This window comes from Lissotriton vulgaris, chromosome 2_1 (genome assembly GCF_964263255.1).
Source record: "Lissotriton vulgaris chromosome 2_1, aLisVul1.2, whole genome shotgun sequence".
Taxonomy (NCBI): domain Eukaryota; kingdom Metazoa; phylum Chordata; class Amphibia; order Caudata; family Salamandridae; genus Lissotriton; species Lissotriton vulgaris.
The window spans coordinates 1026273719-1026297896 of record NC_141687.1 but is presented as its reverse complement, the minus strand read 5'-3'; the positions used below and the strand labels follow the sequence as shown (position 1 = coordinate 1026297896).

Here is a 24178-nt window from a genome sequence, read left to right as displayed (position 1 = left end):
TTATTGCATGCACCCTTTCTAATGTTGGGATGACCCGGGCATAAAGCCCTGAAACCTCCTCTGAGTTCGAGGCTAGCTTCTCCCACCTCCCTCTCAGTCTATTATTCGTCAGCACTAGCCCTGGGGCGGGGGCATTTGCCGCCGCCGCCCCACTATCGTCTAGGCCGGGAAGGGCGTATTCCAGTTCGAGCCCATTGTGGTCGCTGTCTAACCTAGGTGTCACCCGGAAGTCAATGTCAGTTGGACCAGAATATAATCCAGTCTGGACTCCCTGCCCACTCTGTTGTATGTGCATTTAGGGGGGATGTTGGAATTTATACATCCGTTACAGGCACGCACCGCGTGTTTCAGGGTTATAGCAGTAATTTGGACAGCTAGAGGAGTCCAAGCTCTAGGCGAGGGGGCTACCGTATGGGGTACAGACCACGCTGCATCCTCCTCCTGAGATAGTCCATCCAATAAACCTGAGAGGGGCTCAAAGTGGCAATTCAGATCCCCTCCTACCAGGAAGGGTGTGCCCTGGGGGATATCACTGAGGAAGACTGAGTTCCTCAATGGTGCGTGACTCTTGTGTAATGCTTACTGGCCTAGAGTAGACGTTTACCACAACGAGTCTACTCCAGTTCGTCCACTCCAACAAAACACCGAGAATATCCTCTGAAGCTGTGGGGAGTGATATGGCCTCACAACCCAGGTCGACAGCCACCCAGGTTGCGAGACCTCCTGAAGGACGCCCCTTGCCCCCCCACTTCGCAGGAAGGGAGAATGCCGCGAAACCTGAGCGGGAGACATCCTCTCGCCCAGGTTTCTTGGAACAAGCATATGTCTTTGCCCTCAATAAATGAACTCAAGTCCGGGCAATTCAATTTATTCCCCAGGCCAGCCACGTTCCAGGATAATATCTTTAGAGAGGGTGGTCTGAGATTCGGGATAGGAGGAGGGGGAGTGCCCGTGTCACATAGACTCATCGATGGTGTAACAGTATCAGCTCGGTCCCCTTGTACGACTATGGGTTCCCTCGGACTGGGTAAGGGCCCTGTAGTTGTTGAGGGAGCCTCCTCAATATTATCTTGCTCCTCACAGTGGACCTTCCCCAGGGTATTTGCAAAGCATTGAGTAGGGGGGGTAGTTTTTTCTTCCTTAGGGCCCCAAAATCGACCACTGGCCTCCCCCCTCCTGATCCAGCTGTGTCAATCCACCATGTCCAAGCTGCTATGCCTATTAAATGTTGGAAAATAGATGGGCTGCTGGAGTCTGGGACGATGGAAATCTCCTCTCTCTCCACCACCCCAGCCACCCCCCCTCCTAGGAATTGTTTCCCATCCCTCCTCCTCACGTGCATAGGTCAGTGGTGGGTAGAAGGATAGGGGTAGGGGCTGGATAGATGTCCCCTGGTCGGGGTGCGACCATCTGCATATGTGGGTAACGGTCCTGGGATCCCTGAAGTTAATTAGGACACAATCTCCGTTAATTGATTTCCTTGTGTTACCTAGCCATGGGACTCTCCTTACCATAAGGACCTCACTCGATATTCCATGGGGAAGAGGTCTATTTAAGGTAAGCCAGTTAACCACCTTATTTTTCAGAGCAGCGACAGGTTCTTTAAAAAACCGATTTTAGCTCTGGTACACCAGCTAGGATGACTGTATATGGGCTCTCCGGCGGCAAGTTCACAGGCCTAGGTTTTTTGGTATTGACATGTGGTCCCTGTGTGACTATAGCTTTCTTCTCGGGGTGACTAGAAATTGGATCGCAATCAGTCAGCTGAGGAGTTGCAGTATATGGTGTGGGCGGCTGCATTTGCGATGTATTGGGGGCTAAACTAGCTGCTTCCTTCACTAGGGGCGCTGGTGTTACCTTCTTATTCCTAAGCTCCCCCCCACCTCTAACTACATTGTTGTCTCTTTTGAAAGTGTCAGCTGGTTGCACCGTTGCTTTTTCTATAGTCACTAGCCTGGCTTCAATCTTTAATAGGCGTGCTTCTAGATGGCTTAATAATGTCCTCAGAAGGGTGCCAATGTTAGAAAGATTGAGATCGTCGTCGCCTATGGTTACACTGGGACAAGAAATTATCTGGTCTGATGCCTGTGGAGGTGGATTCACAGTAGGTAATACCGTGGTTTTACCCGGTGGTGTGCATCCCTTTTTGCCTAATCCTTGTCTGTTACCCTCCACTATGGGGTTGTGCTTTGCAACTTTAGCCTTACGCCCCAGAGGATTTTGTGCCCCTCTTTTCCTTTTTGGTATGGCTCCTTCCCTTTCCCCCTGTGTTGAACGGCTAGTTCTATCGTTGGTGTCTTCCATATTAGCCATAGTGACAATAGGTAGGTAGGTAGGGGGCTGTGCTTGAGTCCGGGGTAGGGTTAATAGACTTGGCTCTTAAGGGGCGCTAGTATCGTTATCATTATTGTATGAGGTAGAATTGGTTAAGTCAGACCAGACTAGCGTCCCACTGGCCCCATTTTCCCCATTATCAGACACTATGCGTTCCAATCTATTTTCCGGAGTCCTTGCGTGCGCTATGGGACCCATGGAGGATCTTTTTACCCATTCTATTTCTTGGGATATACACCTTTCAAGTATCGTGATTTCATCAATCAAAAGAGACCCTGCTTTAGCAAAATAAGCGTCCAAAGTACCTTTTGCCGGTCCTGCGGCCAACGTGCTCTTGCTCCTTGTCTCTCTAGTGGCCATAGTTTAAGGATTTAGACGAAAGTTTGAGATGAAAGCAAGAAGCAAGGGGGGTGGTCCGGTCCCGGTCGCGACCATTCTCGAACGGCCTCAAACGGCCCGGCCCGTGCTCCGTCCCGTGCTCCGTCCCGTGCCCCGTCCCGTGGGAAGAGGGCGTGCTGAAATAGGGGAAGCAGGGGGCGCGAAGAGACACCAGCTGCGCGGAGTTGTTGAATGCGCAATGCTCGCTGGGTCTCGTAGTTCCGACCCCTGCAAGCGGTGTGGTTCTGCCCCGCAAATCGGCGTTTGTCACTTTCCCCAGTGTCTGTGGCAAAGAGAATGTTGCTCTGTGTTCAGGGTCCCAATTGAAGGTCACATGCTGCAGGAAACGGCTTGCGAGTGGCACTGTGAAATCGATGCAATGTCAGTATGGTCTCCACTTGCTCAGTGTTCAGGCTATAGCTATCCTATGCAATCGGCACACCCACACTAGAGTGGTGCTTAGTTTTAAGGTTTCTTAATTTGAGAAATGCAACAATATATTAAGAAAATGTATGTATAAGACTTTTTCATTGTTTCCAGGGTGCAATGATACATTGTGGCAATTGCACCAATATATAGCCCTAAATGTGTTGGAAAAAATATTGGACGCATGCCCGAAAAGACAGTTCTGTTTGAACTATCGCTTTTTCATTTCATGAGGGATATTGGCTTTTGAGATTCCTACCTAAACACTGCTCCTTTGGATTCGCCATCGTAGCAATTGTAGTTTTGCTAAAATCTTCTGGTTGAGACTAACAAGTCTCCTCCCACCACGTCTTGTCCATTGCATGTGAGCACCCTTATAAAAAATCACTTCGAATCCTTGCGAGGCTATATTACCAATCATAATTGACATCTCAGTTGAATCCCTGTCGGAAACGCCTGCCATTTGGTGGTTTGCAGCGAAGGCGAGTGTCTCGGTATGGACCTTTTCATAGGGACTGTAAAGGCCCCAGTAATACTAAGCACATTTACTGCTTGTAATCCTATATGTGGGTGAAATTATGCTCTTGATTTCGTGTCTCCAGCGTTGCACGAAATCTAATTAATACTTTGGAGGATCATTTCAGATGCTGTTTATGAATGAGGGTTAAGGTGGAATCAATTCTTTATGGCCAATAAGAATGCCCCTTGATGTGTAGGTTACAGAATGCTCTTGTCTTTTTATACTGCTAACCACATAATTCCTGGTTTCCCCTTCACATCTATTAAAAGATACAAGTTATTGTACTTCATCTCCCCACCCAAGCTGTTGATCTCAATTATTTTTTTTCCACAACTATCCTTCCAACCTTGTCCATTGGATGCTGTGCAACTGGTAAGTGCTACTTCAAAATCGTGCTCCTGCTAGTGGGTGAAAAGATTCCTTCATTTTATTTTTAATTTTGTCTCCTTTCTGAAGCAGAAATTAATGGTTGTATTGCAGCACCAACGATTTCTTACTGGTTAGAAGTAATTGTGTACCTGCGTTGACTATTTGCATATTTTACTTAAGGTATAATTTTTGGCAACATATGTTTACTAAGTCCATCATTGGTGGTTCTGTGTATGCGTACTTCTTGTTTTTAGGTACCTGCTCCTGAACCATATCAACCTGCTGAATTGGAGAGAACTCATGAAGTGCATTCCAGGATACCTACCCAACAACAAGATAGGGATTCAAAGAGGCCGAAGCTGTCGTATTCCGGATACTCTTCATTATCTGGAATGCAAAGGAATAGCAGTGGATTGAATGCAATTTCAGGTACTCCTATGTTGACACTTCATAAACGTATTCTTAAAGTCTTATACTTGCAGTGTATCATTCATGATGGGGCCGGAGAATTGATGGCAATTTATGAAATATTTAGCAACGTTGTAAGCTGGTCTGGTAAGTTCATGTTAAATCAATTGTGGTAGACTGTTTAAGACCAGAAAGAGGGCAGGCCTTGTCTGTGGGGTGCAAACAGTCTGCTTTGTTTTCAATGGTCAGGTTTTGGTGGGGGGAGGTGAAAAGGTGGGGGGGTGTTAATGGCCCTTCTGCTGCACCTGGGATAGGCGCAAGCAGGAGAAGCGCTGGGTCTGCCGTGACTTTGGTGATTTCCCCGAATCCCTCAGCGTAAAATATGCTGTGGGGTGCCCCGGAAGGCTACTGGGACAGCCTAGAATGATAAATTCTGGCTCCTCTGGTCTTAAAGTGGGACTGCCTGCAGGGAGCTAGTAGTTATGGGCGCAGTGGGGCTCCCCTGCTGCCCCAAAGTAAAAGATGAGGTGTTCTGCCCTGGGAGGGCATGGGACACCCCAGAAAACTTTTCCTTTTTAAAATGCCAGCTCCTGGACAGCCCAGTGAAATGGGTCAGCTTGCAGGGAGCTGCAAGAGCCTCAATGGCCCTGTTGTTAACCTGTCACTCTAAGCCCTCCCCCGCATTCCCCAACAAAATACAAACCTCAGTTTGGGACTGGGACACCATAAAAAACTAAACCAAATGGAAAAAGAGAATGAGTGTTAAGAGCCGACCATTTATTTTTCATTGCTCTTCAAAGGAGCGTACCATAATGCATTAAGGCATTTTAAAAGAATATATTTTCCCACTTGGGGTGCCCTTATAGGAAGCAAGCGCACCACATTTAATAGAAAGAACAAGCATTGGCATAGCCAATACGTCTCTAGTGTGGGACCTTATAAGTATTTAGTTATGCAGCACAATATCCTTGGTACATCAACTGTTGCATAGCTAAACACTTACAAGGTCCCAAAGGCGTGCCCTATTGGATATGCCAATGATTGTTTTTCCTGGCAACCAACCAAAACCTAAGGAGGGGGAAACTAGACAGATGTAAGTATCAACCCGAACCTACAATTGAACCTTTCTAGTACTGGCCCAACCTCAAAAGGAGAGCAGGGGGAGGGGTGAAGAATCTGCAGAAGATAGATTATACACCATAAAAAGAGTAATCTGACACAGGGGATACTTCTTCCCTAGACACCTAATCTTAAGAAATTGTCTCAAAGCAGTACCCAACAGGTGGCACTAAAGTGCCAATCAGACAAGAATATCATGCAAAACTGGCCAGGCAAATGAGTTACTGCTCCTCTCCTGAGAAGCCTGACAGTTGTCCTTGGCAAATACATGCCCCGTAGTTCCCGAGTCAGCCTTGACGTGGTTAGCTGTTCGAATTGTCGTCTTTTTACCGAGCGAGCAGAACATCAAGACCGGTCAAGGGGCATCGCAGGAAGAGCTTTGAGACTGTGGCAAGTTTGTAAGGAATTAGGGTCGGTGTCCCGGGTGATTAGCTCCATTTGGGAACAAGTTGTCTACACGATTAACAGCAGGCTGCCAGAAAAGTATGAGAAAAGCATATGGAATCTGCATCCACACGGCTCTGAAGCTAAATGGAGCTAAAAATTACACACATTGATTAAAAAGCGCGTGTTGAAAATACATGCTTTGATCAGAAACATTAACATTTAATTTCCATTAGGAGAAAAGACTTTTCAATATTAGAAATTGTGATTTCTAGGGATATAGATTTAAATTAAACTTTTTATTGCCATTAAAGGAAAAATATTTTTAATCTGACTTTCTGGATGTTAAAGTTACGATCTTCTTAACACCTTAAATAAGAATCATATTTTTCTTGCATCTTTCAAATGGCACGTGATAGGGAAGAAAAGGCAAGAGTTTCGGGGTGGGTGGAGGAAACAGATAAACAGAGAGACTAGTGTGTGTGCTTTAGACATAAAATGCCACAGAGCAAAAAAAACTGGGAGAGGATACAGAGATGGAGAGAGAAAGGGCGAGATAAAGAGATGAGAACATGGAGAGAGGGGAAAACAAGAGGCGGAATGCGCGCAAGAGCGTAATCTCAGGGTGATGAGTTAAATTTCCGGAGTTTACAATTCTTCACCACACAGAGTAGATGTATCCTCCTTGCTGCACTGTTTCAAGTCTGTCATTTTACCCAGTGGTTGAAGTGGGGGGGGGGAAAAGTAGGGGAACTGTGGACGGAGAATCCGAGGGCGGGGAATAACCCACGGTTTGAATCAGTGGGCGGAGTCGGAGGTGTGGCTAGAATGTGCCAAACATCCCAACTTTTAATATTTGTTTGGCATTTCACCGACCAGTTACAGCTTATTGTGTAATGTAATTCAACCAATGGATACACTTGATTATTTAAGGTTTAATAGGAGTTATTGGCATTTAAATACATTCACAAAGTGGAATATATTTCCAATCACACAATTTCCCAAATACGCTTAAGTGGAATCACAAGCCATTTGTCTCCAAGCCATGCAGTTTCTCTCATTAACACTTCTCCTCCCTTCTTCCACAAGAGCTGTTCAAACATGAATAGCAAAAATATCCTAGTATGCAAATGTGTTCTATATAATTATGGCTCTGCCATATTTGTCACATAATACATCATCCACTGCATAATCTTGCAGTTTTAACTAATCATTTTTGAAGCTCAAACGGATAAAAAGTTAGTAAACGTGACTTGTGTTGCTGCAAAGTGGATGGCCCTTTGCAAAGGTTGACTGATGACCTTTCTCACTGCTGCATTTGTATATAATACTGATACTAATGAGGCAGATTCTTTGTAGAGACTTAACATTTATTTATTTATTCAAAGTTTTATATAGCGCGAACAAGATCTTAACAGATATCAGAGCGCTTCACGGGGGAGGGGGGGGAGTGGGCAAACAGGAGGGAGAGTAGACATAATAATTGGGTACAGTATAGTGAATGGTAGCATAATAGGATAACAGTCATGTGCTAATAAGATACAGGTAAACACTCAGACAGTAAAATAAGGCGGTGCAGAGTCTTTGATCTAACTAAAATAGAGATCATGAAATAGCAGAGAACACTCAAATAGACAAAAATATAAGACGGTGCTGAGTCTGAGCTAGCTACAATACAGTTCTAGAGATAACAATAAACATTCAAATAGACATTATGATAGGGCGGTGCAAAGACTCTGATCCAGCTGCCATAGAGATCAGTGGATACCAGTAAACCCTCAAAAGACAATACTATAGAACGGTGCATAGTCTTTGATCCAACTGCAAAAGAGGTCAGTAGGTCATGAACATAAAGTTATTGGAACATTAAGTATCCAACGTTACAAAATCGGTGCAAAGTCTCTGAGCAGCAACAGTAAGGATCAGGTGAACTTGGCCATAAGGATGGCTTTCACTTCTTTCTTGAAGAGTACAGTGGAGGAGATAATCCTCGTTTCAGGAGGGAGTGCATTCCAGATCCTGGGTGCCATTCCTGAGAAGGAGCGTTTGTAGGTTTTTTCCTTACGGAATCTGCGAGGTTTCAGGAGCAGACTTTTTGTACTTCTATTGGATCTCGAACCTCCTGATATAGTCCACTTTTGAGTGAGGTAGGTGGGAGCCTTGTGGTGTATGGCTGAGTGTCATAACTGCAATTTTCAATTGTATTCTGGCTTCGAGGGGAAGCCATTTCAGGGATTTCAGGTCAGGGGTTATGAGAGTGTTTCCTTGAGCCCGTAATGAGTCGTGCTGCAGCATTTAGGGAGGCTCTTAGGGGTGCTGTTGTTGCTTGAGGGAGACCGCTGAGGGCCACAATTCCATAGTCTATGCGGGGGATGACTAGTGCTTGTACAGCAGTTTGGAAGTCCTTGGCTGGGAGGAAGGGTTTGAGTTTCCTCAAAGTGTTTATTTGAAAGTTAGCTCCTTTCATTGCTTTGCTAATGTGCTGTTGCATATTGAGCTTTGCGTCAAGTGTGATGCCTAAGGATTTCGCAGAGTCCACGACGGTGGGTTGGACATTGAATGCTGTTAGGTGATTGAGCCATATTTGGGTGGTGGTAATTTTAGCAGGGGGTGATATCAGGAGGAACTCAGTTTTCAACGCATTTAGTTTGAGGTGATTGTCGGCCAACCAAGATTGGGTGTTCCTAAGTGTGCAGTTCAGAAGTTTGATATCTTCTGGGGATTGTACCTTTAGGTAAAGTTGAGTGTCATCGGCATACATGTGGAAGTGTACATTGGATGCCTGGAGCATGGTAGCGAGTGGTTCCATGATGAGATTGAACAGCGTGGGTGAGAGGGAAGATCCTTGTGGGACGCCTAAATCTACTGGCACTGGAGAGGACCGCACGTTGTTGATCTTGAACTTCTGGGATCGGTTGTGTAGGAAGGAAGTGAACCATTTGAGTACAGTCCCGGATAAGCCCATTCTGGTATTCAGGAGCTCTAATAGGTTCTCATGTTTGACCGTGTCGAATGCTGAGGAGAGGTCCAGGAGAATGAGGAGGCATGAGTCGTTGCGATCCAGGATTTGTAGGGCGTCATCAATTATGTGTGTCATGGCCGTTTCCGTGCTGTGTTTCGCTCGGAAGCCTGATTGAGGGTCAAGGAGTTCGAACTGGTCAATGTGTTTTGTTAGTTGGAGTTGCACACATTTTTCCAACATCTTGGCCAGAGTGGGGATATTGGTGATAGGGCGGTAGTTGTTTAAGTCAGCCGGATCAGCTGTAGGTTTCTTGAGTATGGGCGTGACTTGCCCCACTTTGAGGGAGTCTAGAATGAGACCTTGCTGAAGGGAGCTGTTAATGATTTTAGTCTAGAGTGGGAGAAGAACGGGGATGAAGTCTCTAACAGCATTGGCAGGTAGTAGGTCTGTGAGGTGATTAGAAGGCTTCATGGTGCCGAGCAGTTTGTGTATTGCTTCTTCAGAGTAGGTGTCGAAAGACGACCAGGAAGCGTTATTTTTAGGTTGGGTGTCGGGCATTTTGGTGATGCTCGGGTATCGACTTACATCATTATGGAGGTCACTCCTTATGTTGTCGGTCTTTAGCTTAAAGAAAGCAGAAAAGTCTTCACAGTGTGGGATGTTTGTTGTGACGTTTGATAGTAGGGGTTGCGTCTTGGTTTGAGTTTTGACTAGTTCGAACAGCTTTCTTGGTCCAGCTGAAGGCTGAAGAAATCAGATTTAGCGCGCTTTATTTTCCTAAAGTAGGCATTTCTCTTGCTCTTAAGTATTTTGCGATGCCGTGATGAGGGGACAGATCTCCATGTGCGTTCTGCCATACGCATAGCACGCCTGTCTTCGTTGAGTCTGCCATCATAACAAGGGTTCGAGATCTTGGTGGAAACTCTCTTTAGTTGCAGTTGGGCGGCTTCATTGATTATTGAATTCATAGAGTCGAGGTAGTGGTCAGTCAGTGATTGAACATCAAAGGTGCCCGGAGGGGGAAGGAGGCTATTGGTGAGGTGGGGAGGCAGGGAGTTGGGGTTAAGGTTCTTCATGTCCCTTTTCCAGATCTTAGATTTGGTGGGTTGAGCCGAGACAGGTTTAACCTTTTCATTGATGAAGGTGATAATGTGGTGGTCTGACCAATCACAAGGTTGGATTGCCCCCAATTGGGTGGAGTCTTCGTTGGCGATGATGAGATCAAGTATGGAGCCTTTGTCCTGTGTTGGGCTGTTGCATATTTGGGTGAGGTTAGACGCGCCAAGGAAAGATTTGAGACTATTCACCACTGCGTCTTTCTGATCGTTCCAGTGGAGATTGAAGTCACCCAGGTAGATTTGCGGGATCTGCCGGCCAGCGTTGGATGAGATCGTGTCCATGAGTTGTTGGGTGAAGATGAGGTTGTCCTTAGGCGGGTGATAGATGAGATGTAGAGCACATACTGGTTTGCCCTCGCTGGAGATATCAAGACAGATGAGTTCACAAGACGTGAGGGAGGGGGAAGTTAATTTAGCAACGGAGAGGTTGCTCCTGAAAATGCATGTGATGCCCCCGCCCGTCTTGCCGGTCCTGTCAAGTCTAATGATGTGGTAATTGGGGGGGACTAATATGTCCATGATAGGTGTGGAGGCTTCAGTTAACCAGGTTTCAGTCAAAATGGCTAGGTCAAGATCCATTGATGTGACGAGATCTGCAATGTTGGAGGAGTGCCTCTGGGCCGATCTGCAGTTGAGTAGGATGCATTTGAGTCTGGGGGTGAGAGGGGTGGTCGAGTGTTCTAGCGCGAGGGGTATTTTTCTGAGATTGTTGGGGATGGAGCATCTGCTGCTTAGATTTGGGTGCCTAATGGGATTTGAGAGAATTGTGGGTATGGGGAGTTGTGAGGGCGATGTGCGCTTTACCGGGCCAGGGCCAAATGAGCGGAGGAGGGTGTCTAAGTCATGAACCGTCAGGGAGTTATGAGCGCGACGGGGGCGGTGTATGTTGTTGGGGATAGTGGGCCAACGCGGAGAGTGTGAGCCCACCCGTTTCACCCCTGGAGCGGGCTGAGAGCGAGGGCCTGTGCGGAGGGTCTGGCCTTTGTTGGATACGGAGGTGTTGGTTGTAGGTCGGTGTTGTCTGGGGTGTGTGTGGAGAAGTTCTTTGATGGTGTGGAGCTCGTCTTTGACTTGTAGTAGCGTTGTTAAGATCAGGTCGAGCTGTGAGTTGGGGCTAGCGTTGGAGATGAGGGCCGTAGGCGGGTTGTTGAATAGGGAGCTGGAATGCGAGCTGGGGACAGGGGGGTGGGGTGTGCAAGTGTCAGTGGAGTGTTCTTCGGTAATAGGGAGTGGGGTGTTATTCGATGGGTGAGAGAGAGTGTGGGCGAGGGGTGTGGGAGAGGGAGGGGTCGGCTGGGACGTTAGAGCGGGGACGTCGTTGGGGGGGCGACGCCGGAGAGTTGTGGGATGAGTGAGGACTGAAGACAATAGAGGTGTCAGGAAGGTAGTGGGGGCTGAGTATGGGGAGGGAAAGAGGGGGGGATGTTGAGGAGCGAGGGGTGGTGAGCTCTGTGTCTGGTTGGGGGGGTGGGGAAGTGAGTAGTGAGAATGGGGGGCGGGGGATAGGGTGAGAGAGACAACTGCCACGTAGGAGGGGAGATATGCTCTGGTCCGTTGTGGGTACTGCGAGGCTCGTGGGAGGTGTGGAGCGGGTGGGTGGAAGGGAGGTTGGGGTATGTGTGATGTGGGAAGGGGGACGATCTTCGTCAATGAGTGCTGAGTGGAGTGGAGTGTGTGATGAGGGAAGGGGGACGATTATCGTCAGTGGGTGAGGGGTGTGGAGGTGTTACCTTGGGTGTTTGACTAACTATAGCACTGGGGGGATGGGTGGGGTGTGTCATTCCGCTGGAGGGATGGGCAGGGTGTGCTATATAGGAAGTGGGTAGGGGGTGTGTCCTTCCGCCGGTGAGATGGGCAGGGTGGGTTATGTTGGGGCATGGAGTTGGGGGGTGTGGTGCATCTTGGTGTGTGCGAGGTGGGGGACCGCATTTTGGTAATGTGATCTAGGAAAGTAGGGAAAAGGTGGTTGAGTCGGTCGAGATTTCTATCTGTGGCTTGGAATAGAATGATCCCATTGTTGTAGATGGTAATGGTGGCTCTGCCGGCGAAAACTTGGGATGGCGTGATAGAGAGCGTCAGGCTGTGAGCGGTTTTTCTGGTGGTGGAGCTAGTGAGAATGGAGAGAAGCGCTTTCCTCCACTGTGCTCTACGCAGAGTGTGGAAGATGATATCAGTGCTCGTGGCTCCATTGATCTGTGAGAAGTAGGTGTCCACACATGGTGTTTCAGGGTGAGCCTTCAGGAAGTTGTGTTTGTAACGTTTGGCGGTTTTTTTTTTTGGAGAGCCCTGGTGGGTAGTTAATTTTGTAAGTGTGCTCACCTGTGCGTTCCATGGTGGAGGAGGCGTAGGCCGACGAAAGAAAAGGGGGGTGGGTACGTGAGAGTTTGTGGGGTTTGTGAGGTTGAGGGACAATAGCCTAAGTGGTCTTAGGTATGGGCGGTGGGTGTGGATGACTAGTCTTAAGATGGCTGCCCCAGTGGAGGATTAGTCCAAGATGGCCACCGGGGATAGCATAATGGGTAGTAGTCCTTTCTCTGTTGTTGGTGATGTGCCTTAGAGGTACAGCTTCACTTTGTGCACTGGTAATGCTGATGAAATGCAGGCAAAAGATTTAGGTGTTAACATCAGGTTAATGCGCCAGAAATATGAGGTAGCGATCGTTGTAAAGTGAGTTTGGTGCCCATTAAGAAATGACCAGGTTACAGGAGGGAGTACAGTACTACAATAAGGACACTCGATCACCTGAGTTGTAAATACATGGATGTATAAAGTGCGCTGCCTATAAGAGATTAGTCTAAAGGAGACCAGTTCTTAGGGTAGGGTCACTTTAATGAGAAACTGCTCCCGTTTTATGCCCCCAGCCAATTTTGAACAGGGTAGATTTAACATATGTGATCTGGGATGAATTAACATATGTGATGTGGGGTGATAAAAAATACCTCTTTGAAGTTTCTGGGCTGGTCAAGATGTCTGCCACAAGAGAGTAGATAAGTCAGGGTTTTTTAGTCCTTTGTCTGTTGTTGTCTTTTTAGGTCTCGCCTGTCGATGCGCATGCGCATCGAGCTTGCGAGACTATGGGGGCTTAAACAGTCTTTAACTAACTTGCAAGGAATCGTGGCGATTCCTTGCAGTGCCCGTGAAATTCAAGCTCCATGCGCATTGAGCTTGAAAGCGCGTGCACATGCCCCCAGCCGCCTGCCTTGCATGTATTTTCGGCGCACTCCTCCCACACCCCCGCTCCGCCCCCTCCCCTGCCTGCCGTGTCGCATTTCGTCACTTCCCTCAGCCGCACTCCAGGCCCCTGCTGCTTTCACACCCTCTCCGCCCCCTCCCCTGCCCGCTGTGTCGCATTTCTCCTCCCCCCCACCCCTCCCCTTCTCTGCCTTCCCTCCGTCTTGTCTCTTTTGGCCCCCCTCCTCCTCCTACTCTCCTCCCCCCTACTCCTCCTACTCTCCTCCCCACTCTCTCTCTCCCAGCACAACCTTGCCGCTCAGGTTTGTGCCCCCAGACCGTTTACTTTTTAAAGTAAGTCGCAGATTAGAGCGTTACTTGTTTTTAAAGGAATTTGACGACTGGCTGGCCCTGTGGTGGAATGCTGGCAAGGAGAGATGTGCAATTCTTACCACCCATTCTGTTTTTTTGGCTGGTGGGACAATGAATGCTTCAACAAAGAGAAGTGTTTCTTCAATAATTTCATGTCTCTGCTTTCCTCTTCTCGTCTATCATGGAGTTTGCCCTGAAAATCGCCCCTGAGAAATTTTTTTCTGATCTTACCCGCCGTAAGTGTTGCTTTTACTGCCCCGTAATGTCGTGGATGAGAAAATCCTTTTGTTTAATAACGCAAACTCCTTTGGGCAATATTGCTTAATCCCGGGCTCAGCTTGCTTAGCAAGGCATCGCTGATCTAGCGGTCGGGGTCTGTCTCTTGAGAGCGTCCCCGCCGCTCCCCTAATGACATTACTTCTAGTAGGGTTTGTTTAAAGAAACCACGGAGCGGGCCCGATCTGCCGCCTAATCCCCTCTGAAAGATTCCACTCCGATGCCAACCTCGCATTGTTTAAACTGCTAATTGTTTCCCGCTCTGAAATTTTCAATACACAGCTGCCGCTCCCGACTGGGGCGCATTAACGCGCGCGATAACACAAGAAGTTAAGTTGCTTATCTGTATTTCGTGATAAGCTACTTAAATTTTACTGTAGTATATTCAAGGCTTCAACGGACGTTAATGACTGAGGGCTGTTCACTTTATCCGTCACGTAAATTGCATCTCACTTCATTTATTACTACAAGCTGCACGCGCAGGCACTGGGGAGGGGGGTGGTGGGGTGGTTCCCTGACAGTCAGCAGGAAGTAGTGGTATTTTATAAAAGCTTTCAATCCTGGCCTGCTCTGGCAAACTACTGCGCCTTCCTCGCTGTGCGCCTGCGACTTGCTACGTCATTGCAGGCTTTACTGTGGGTTTGGGGGTGGGGCAGAAGCCGGCGCGGTTCCACCACCACTGCATCCACCACCACCACCACCCCATCCACCACCACCACCGCATCCACCACCACATCCACCATCACCACATCCACCGCATCCACCACCACCACATCCACCATCAACACCACATCCACCACCACATCCACCAACACATCCACCATCACCTCCACATCCACCATGACATCCACCACCACCACATCCACCACCACCGCATCCACCACCACCACCACACCCACCACCACCACACCCACCACCACCACACCCACCACCACCACACCCACCACCACTACATCCACCACCACATCCACTACAACCACCACCCCATCCACCACCCCATCCACCACCCCATCCACCACCCCATCCACCACCCCATCCACCACCCCATCCACCACCCCATCCACCACCCCATCCACTACAACCACCACCCCATCCACTACAACCACCACCCCATCCACCACAACCACCACCACATCCACCATCACCACCGCATCCACCACCGCATCCACCACCGCATCCACCACCGCATCCACCACCGCATCCACCACCGCATCCACCACCGCATCCACCACCGCATCCACCACCGCATCCACCACCGCATCCACCACCGCATCCACCACCGCATCCACCACCGCATCCACCACCGCATCCACCACCGCATCCACCACCGCATCCACCACCGCATCCACCACCACCGCATCCACCACCACCGCATCCACCACCACCGCATCCACCACCACCGCATCCACCACCACCGCATCCACCACCACCGCATCCACCACCACCGCATCCACCACCACCGCATCCACCACCACCGCATCCACCACCACCGCATCCACCACCACCGCATCCACCACCACCGCATCCACCACCACCGCATCCACCACCACCGCACCCACCACCACCGCACCCACCACCACCGCACCCACCACCACATCCACCCCCACCACATCCACCCCCACCCCCACCCCACCCCCACCACATCCACCCCCACCACCACATCCACCCCCACCCCCACCACATCCACCCCCACCCCCACCACCACATCCACCCCCACCACCACCACCACATCCACCCCCACATCCACATCCACCCCCACCACATCCACATCCACATCCACCCACATCCACATCCACATCCACCCCCACCACATCCACATCCACATCCACCCCCACCACATCCACATCCACATCCACCCCCACCACATCCACATCCACATCCACCCCCACCACATCCACATCCACCCCCACCACATCCACATCCACATCCACCCCCACCACATCCACATCCACATCCACCCCCACCACATCCACATCCACCCCCACCACATCCACCCCCACCACATCCACCACATCATCCACCCCCACCACATCCACATCCACCCCCACCACATCCACATCCACCCCCACCACCACCACATCCACCACCACCACATCCACCACCACCACATCCACCCCCACCACATCCACCCCCACCACATCCACCACATCATCCACCACCACCACATCCACCCCCACCACATCCACCACATCATCCACCACCACCGCACCCACCACCGCACCCACCACCGCACCCACCACCGCACCCACCACCGCACCCACCACCACATCCACCACCACCACCACCACCCCCACCACCACCACATCCACCACCACATCCACATCCACCCCCACCACATCCACATCCACCCCCACCACATCCACATCCACCCCCACCACATCCACATCCACCCCCACCACATCCACATCCACCCCCACCACATCCACATCCACCCCCACCACATCCACATCCACCCCCACCACATCCACCACATCCACATCCACCCCCACCGCATCCACCCCCACCACATCCACCCCCACCACATCCACCCCCACCACATCCACCACATCATCCACCACCACCGCACCCACCACCGCACCCACCACCGCACCCACCACCGCACCCACCACCGCACCCACCACCACATCCACCACCACCACCACCACCCCCACCACCACCACATCCACCACCACATCCACATCCACCCCCACCACATCCACATCCACCCCCACCACATCCACATCCACCCCCACCACATCCACATCCACCCCCACCACATCCACATCCACCCCCACCACATCCACATCCACATCCACCCCCACCACATCCACATCCACATCCACCCCCACCACATCCACATCCACCCCCACCACATCCACCCCCACCACATCCACCACCACCGCATCCACCACCACCGCATCCACCACCACCGCATCCACCACCACCGCATCCACCACCACCGCATCCACCACCGCATCCACCACCACCGCATCCACCACCACCGCATCCACCACCACCGCATCCACCACCACCGCATCCACCACCACCGCATCCACCACCACCGCATCCACCACCACCGCATCCACCACCACCGCATCCACCACCACCGCATCCACCACCACCGCATCCACCACCACCGCATCCACCACCACCGCATCCACCACCACCGCATCCACCACCACCGCACCCACCACCACCGCACCCACCACCACCGCACCCACCACCACATCCACCCCCACCACATCCACCCCCACCCCCACCCCACCCCCACCACATCCACCCCCACCACCACATCCACCCCCACCCCCACCACATCCACCCCCACCCCCACCACCACATCCACCCCCACCACCACCACCACATCCACCCCCACATCCACATCCACCCCCACCACATCCACATCCACATCCACCCACATCCACATCCACATCCACCCCCACCACATCCACATCCACATCCACCCCCACCACATCCACATCCACATCCACCCCCACCACATCCACATCCACATCCACCCCCACCACATCCACATCCACCCCCACCACATCCACATCCACATCCACCCCCACCACATCCACATCCACATCCACCCCCACCACATCCACATCCACCCCCACCACATCCACCCCCACCACATCCACCACATCATCCACCCCCACCACATCCACATCCACCCCCACCACATCCACATCCACCCCCACCACCACCACATCCACCACCACCACATCCACCACCACCACATCCACCCCCACCACATCCACCCCCACCACATCCACCACATCATCCACCACCACCACATCCACCCCCACCACATCCACCACATCATCCACCACCACCGCACCCACCACCGCACCCACCACCGCACCCACCACCGCACCCACCACCGCACCCACCACCACATCCACCACCACCACCACCACCCCCACCACCACCACATCCACCACCACATCCACATCCACCCCCACCACATCCACATCCACCCCCACCACATCCACATCCACCCCCACCACATCCACATCCACCCCCACCACATCCACATCCACCCCCACCACATCCACATCCACCCCCACCACATCCACATCCACCCCCACCACATCCACCACATCCACATCCACCCCCACCGCATCCACCCCCACCACATCCACCCCCACCACATCCACCCCCACCACATCCACCACATCATCCACCACCACCGCACCCACCACCGCATCCACCCCCACCACCACCACCACCACATCCACCACATCCACCACATCCACCACCACCACATCCACCCCCACCCCCACCACCACCACATCTACCACCACATCCACCACCACCACCACATCCACCACCACCACCCCCACCACATCCACCCCCACCACATCCACCCCCACCGCATCCACCCCCACCGCATCCACCACCACCGCATCCACCACCACCGCATCCACCACCACCGCATCCACCACCACCGCATCCACCACCACCGCATCCACCACTACCGCATCCACCACCACCGCACCCACCACCACCGCACCCACCACCACCGCACCCACCACCACCGCACCCACCACCACATCCCCCCCACCCCCCCCACCCCCACCACATCCACCCCCACCCCCACCACATCCACCCCCACCCCCACCCCCACCACATCCACCCCCACCACCACATCCACCCCCACCACCACATCCACCACATCCACCCCCACCACCACATCCACCACATCCACCCCCACCACCACATCCACCCCCACCACATCCACATCCACCCCCACCACATCCACATCCACCCCCACCACATCCACATCCACCCCCACCACATCCACATCCACCCCCACCACATCCACATCCACCCCCACCACATCCACATCCACCCCCACCACATCCACATCCACCCCCACCACCACCACATCCACCCCCACCACATCCACCCCACCACATCCACCACATCATCCACCCCCACCACCACCACATCCACCCCCACCACATCCACCCCCACCACATCCACCCCCACCACATCCACCACATCATCCACCACCACCGCATCCACCACCACCGCATCCACCACCACCGCATCCACCACCACCGCATCCACCACCACCGCACCCACCACCACATCCACCCCCACCACCACATCCACCCCCACCCACCACATCCACCCCCACCCCACCACCACCACATCCACCCCCACCCCACCACCACCACATCCACCCCCACCCACCACATCCACCCCCACCCACCACATCCACCCCCACCCCACCACATCCACCCCCACCCCCACCACCACCACATCCACCACCACCACCACATCCACCCCCACACCACATCCACCCCACCACCACCACATCCACCCCACCACCACCACATCCACCCCACCACCACCACATCCACCCCCACCACCACCACATCCACCCCCACCACCACATCCACCCCCACCACCACCACATCCACCCCCACCACATCCACCACATCATCCACCACCACCGCATCCACCGCACCCACCACCACATCCACCACCTCACCCACCACCACATCCACCACCTCACCCATCACCACCACATCCACCCCCACCCCCACCACCACCACCACCACCACATCCACCACCACCACCACCACATCCACCCCCACCACCACCACATCCACCCCCACCACCACCACATCCACCCCCACCACCACCACATCCACCCCCACCACCACCACATCCAACCCCACCTCCACCACATCCACCACCACCACATCCACCACCACCACATCCACCACATCATCCACCACCACCGCATCCACCACCTCAACCACCGCACCCACCACCACATCCACCACCTCACCCATCACCACCACATCCACCCCCACCCCCACCACCACCACCACATCCACCCCCACCACCACCACCACCACCCCCACCACCACCACATCCACCCCCACCACCACCACATCCACCCCCACCACCACCACATCCAACCCCACCTCCACCACATCCACCCCCACCACATCCACCACCACCACATCCACCACCACCAGATCCACCACCACCACCATATCCCCCAGATCCACCACCACCACATCTAGATGTGTGTGGCTCTGTCTGTGTAGGTGCAAATGCAATGTTCTTGGATTGTCGTCACAATAAAATACACTGAACATAATCTTCACAAAAGTTATTTACAAACGTTTAAGCTATTGCCATTATAAATTACAATAACTTTTATTTAAGTAGTAATTATTTACAAAATTAAAAGCCATTGTTATTTGTAATATAAATACATCTAAGTCACGTAAATACAACACACATTGCATTACAATGCTATAGGTGTCACATTGGCAAAAGTTAAAAGTATTGACATTGTAACTGACAAAGCTATTAATTTTGATACTTTCAAAACCAACACATAAATAAAAAGTGTCATTTACAATACCAATATCTCAAACTTTCCTAATGCGAGACCTATTGCATTTCCAATGCTTGTTTTGGAGAGATCAGCTTCCTTTTCTGTTTAGGGCAGGACGGGTTAGTCCAGCTTCTATGTTGGTGCTTCCTGGTTGCTGCTTGGTAGGGAGGAGAGAGACTTATCTCCGTTTGTGCGACCCTTGATCTAGTTGGAATGCAGCTTTGCAGACATCTGGGGTGGTGGTGAATTTATTGCTCCTGCTATGGCCCCTGCCATTTTAGGCAGTGGAGACCATGTCGATAATGTCTGGCCGGTGAAAAATAGAAGTATTTGGGCAGCAGTAGTTCTTTAGACGCTTTGTACATATTCCTTGTGAGGAATCAGGCGGCCGTTCGTAACACTCCTGGAAAAGGCTGCAACTCTGCTCTTGTTAGATCCCGGTGGCAGCAGGGGGGCGTGGGGGTGACTAGTAGCACTGCTGTTCTCTCCTGAGACTCCGCGTCTTACAGCCTTCGCAAGCATGAACTCCATAATGGTATCCCAACGCTTTATCACCACATACTTTACATTCAATGCTTAATGCTCCACTGGGCGTTTCATCTAAGCTACCTGGAGCTGCCGGGAAGGTAATGGAGGAAGGACTTGATGTGGGTGAAATGGTGTCTGTAAAGTCTAATTGCAGATCCATTGGACCCCGGGCCATTTCCCAAACATTGGGATTCTGAAACACTGAATGCCCCAGAGCTGTCATCTTCTATTGATTGAGAAAGGTCTCCCAGATCCTGTAGGATCTCACCAGATAGAGGACTACCAAGATCATCCTCCTCCAAAGTATTTACGGGACAGAAGAGTCCGTCTGCATCTGCCATCTTGGCGGTGAGGGCTTGATACGGTCATTTGACTTAATTAACGCGTGCTGGACATTGAGAAGTCAGTACAGACTCACTTTCGAATCCCCTTGCTACAGACCTCAAGGCAGGCCTTCTTACAGGTCAGTGGCAATCTTGACCAAAAGTTCCTTCTCAGAGCGGGGTCGGGGCTGTCAGGCGTGCCCCGGCGGGGCTCCCATTGGGTCTGCAGGGGGCTCTCAGCTAGCTAAAGGGCGGCCGACCCGCGCGCCCTTGTTTGTCTCCGCTTCGTGTATAAGAAAATATAATGCATTATGTGCAGGCTTTTTTTTTTTAGTTGCATAATTTAGTCAACACTGCGACATCGTTTTGTCCCGCATTGCTGCATAATTCCAGTGGCTCCAGAGCAGGTAGCACATGTTAAAAGTGCTTGTGCATGACGCAGAGAGTGTGAAGTTTGCAAACTTAGTTTGGGGTGTGTGCAAATCCTGCATTGCCAATCCTTGGTGAGTTGCAGCTACTACTGCTGAAACAAGGCCAATGTAGGTACCAATGGGTGAGGCAGACTGGCCTCTTTGGCAGGGCCGGCTGTAGTGCTGGTGGCGCCCTGTGCAACAATGTTTGTTGGTGCCCCCAAAGGTAACCTACGCCCCGGACACCACACAGAGATGATCATTTATACGTGTGTAAATCATTGTATAGGAAATGTTACATAAGACAAAGGACTAAAAGGTGTAGAAGCCACATGACAACCATACTAGTAGGCAGTATAGTTTAATAGCTCACTGTTCGATGTTGGGATTTTAACTTCTAAACTGCAAGTAACAAAAGGATCTCTCTGACCCAAGCAGTAACCTACTAAGCTAGTTAACATTATGTGCACTTTGTGAACTGCATGGTACATGTTCTTAGCAGCAGGCACATTAACCCTCTGTGCCACCTTTCCAGGAGTCAACCCTTCCACTAGACAAAACTCCGATCTCTCTCTAGGAAGAACATTAATCACTGAAGTTACCATGACATTTTTATTGTTGCTGGAGGCCAATAAGGAGGCAGCAAGTTTATTTAAAACCATGATATACTTGCAAACACTACGCACCCACCCGAAATAGGTACCCAGTGCAGTCACACTGTTCGCACCGCCCTAACCTGCTCAAGGCTCATGTGACCTCAGTGACATTCACAGTGACTGGATCACTGTTGCTCTAGGGTGTGCTGCTTCGTAGGCCTGCCCGCAAGACTGGAGGTGAACTTCAGTATGGATTGTGGGGGACAGGCCTTCATGGTTAACCCATACATGCCACTGCAAAGGTCCACCTGCTGGTGCTAAGACACATGAGGTCTAGTGGGGCTTTTTAAGGTCTAGCATGGGAATGTGCTCCCTCAGGAGAGTGGTCTGGGGGACTGGTCATGAAGGCTGAACCCGGCTGCCTGGTTCCAAATTCGACATCTCTGGCCAGTGCCACATCCTCTCACCACTGAACACCATACTGCCCCACTGGGAAACTCACACTGCCTTCAGCTAAAACCCAATTGTGCCCCACTATAAACACCAGGATGCGACTTAATTCAAATGACGCATTTGATAAGAGTAATATACGGCCTGGAAAAAAAAAGTAAAGACTCATAAGAGTGCAAGATTAAGTAAGGGATCTGAAATCTAAGCAGAAACATGGTTACCTTAACTATCTCTCACTCACTATTTAGAAATCAGCGAGTGGTTTTACCTGAAAAGTTAAGGACATGACTACAGGGCCCTAAAGGGAACAGTTTAAATGTCAATTGCTTATATCCTTAATAAACGTAAACAGTATGGTTTAAAAAGACCACATCCATAAACAGAGGTACACATTTTGTTTTTCATTCCACCCTTCAACTAGGTATTGCAATGCATCCATGAATGGTGCACTTCCCCATGCCTGTTCAAAGAAAGACGAGAAAAGAAAAGTGGCGATTTACTGCAAAGTCTGTAAAGTGAGGCTGATGTGTTTGGTTGTGAATACAACCAATCTGGCCACTTTGCAACTCCTGTCTTGCTTGATTTAGTTATGTATTTATTTTTCATATTTATAACCTTTTATTTCTCTCCATCCCGAGGCTGCACTTTGGAATTGAACAATGTCAGAAAAGGGCATTTCCCACAAGTATTTTTCCTTTTTTTGGATCCATTTCACAGGGAAGCATCTAAATAAGAAGGAAAGAGGTTGTGAACTGCTTCTTCAAGTCACGGTTTTCAGTAAGTGAGGAGCAAGACCGAAAGAGAGGGAATAATAGGAAGGTGGGGGGTCAGCTGCCAGCACAGAAAAGAGGACATTCTGTGCCTTCTCTGGGCAGTAAGGAAGAGACAGTCCTTTTACTTCTCTACCCGTACACGATTGTCCACAAAAGCAACCATGCTCACAAATGTTGCCCCCCCCACCCCCCCTCAGAGGTATTCTCGAGCCTCATTGCGTTACAGAAAAGAGGAAAAAGGAGAGGCATAGCGAGCAGTGGAGAGAGGCGCTTGTGCGCGTAACAGGAAGCTCTAGGCCGCCACAAACAAAAGCGTGTGGTAGCATTTTCTGGAGCCACATGCTAAATGTCTCGCAGAGCAGCGCATGCGCTGGCTCAGCGAGACTTAAAAAAGGAACTCTGGTAGGTCATTAAATCCCTGACTCTAGAAGAAAATACTTTACTTTTTTTTTTAATAAATCCCTCCTAGCTGAAAATACATGGTGTTCAGCTGGAGTGAAGACACACCTTATGGTGGGTTTTATGGCTGCATTTTTGTAGGCTGGAAAAAAGTTAAAGAAACTCAGATTCTTTTTTTCTTTTCAACAATGAAACTTGATTCAATATTTTTAAATGACTATTGAACATCACACTGTGAAATTATTAAATACATTGACTTTTTTAATTATTGGTCATTTTCGACTCCAGATAATACATGTGATTTATATATGTGGATATCCTGATCCCTTCTTAAAGCCTTTCAGCCGACTTTTTATGTCTTGGTGTTCTGACCCTTTGACAGTCAGTAGGTGTGCCTTATTTAAAAGGACAGCCAGCCCTGTATCTGCTGCACACTGCCAAAGGCAGTGGACAACCTGGGGTTGGCTGTGTAAGGGGTGCAGACCCTGTGGCCAGAACCGAACTACTCACGGCCAA

At 50.9% G+C, this 24178-nt stretch overlaps 1 protein-coding gene across 4 annotated transcripts in view; it reads left to right on the top strand.

Annotated features, from left to right (window-relative positions):
* The window catches only part of MARCHF7 (membrane associated ring-CH-type finger 7), a 227258-nt gene that overhangs the window by 56975 nt on the left and 146105 nt on the right, over nt 1-24178 (top strand). For all 4 annotated transcript variants that reach the window (XM_086956640.1, XM_086956639.1, XM_086956641.1 and 1 more), the window contains one exon: nt 4282-4456. In XM_086956640.1, the coding sequence (XP_086812766.1) occupies nt 4282-4456 (175 nt within the window). The remainder of the gene's footprint in view (nt 1-4281; nt 4457-24178) is intronic.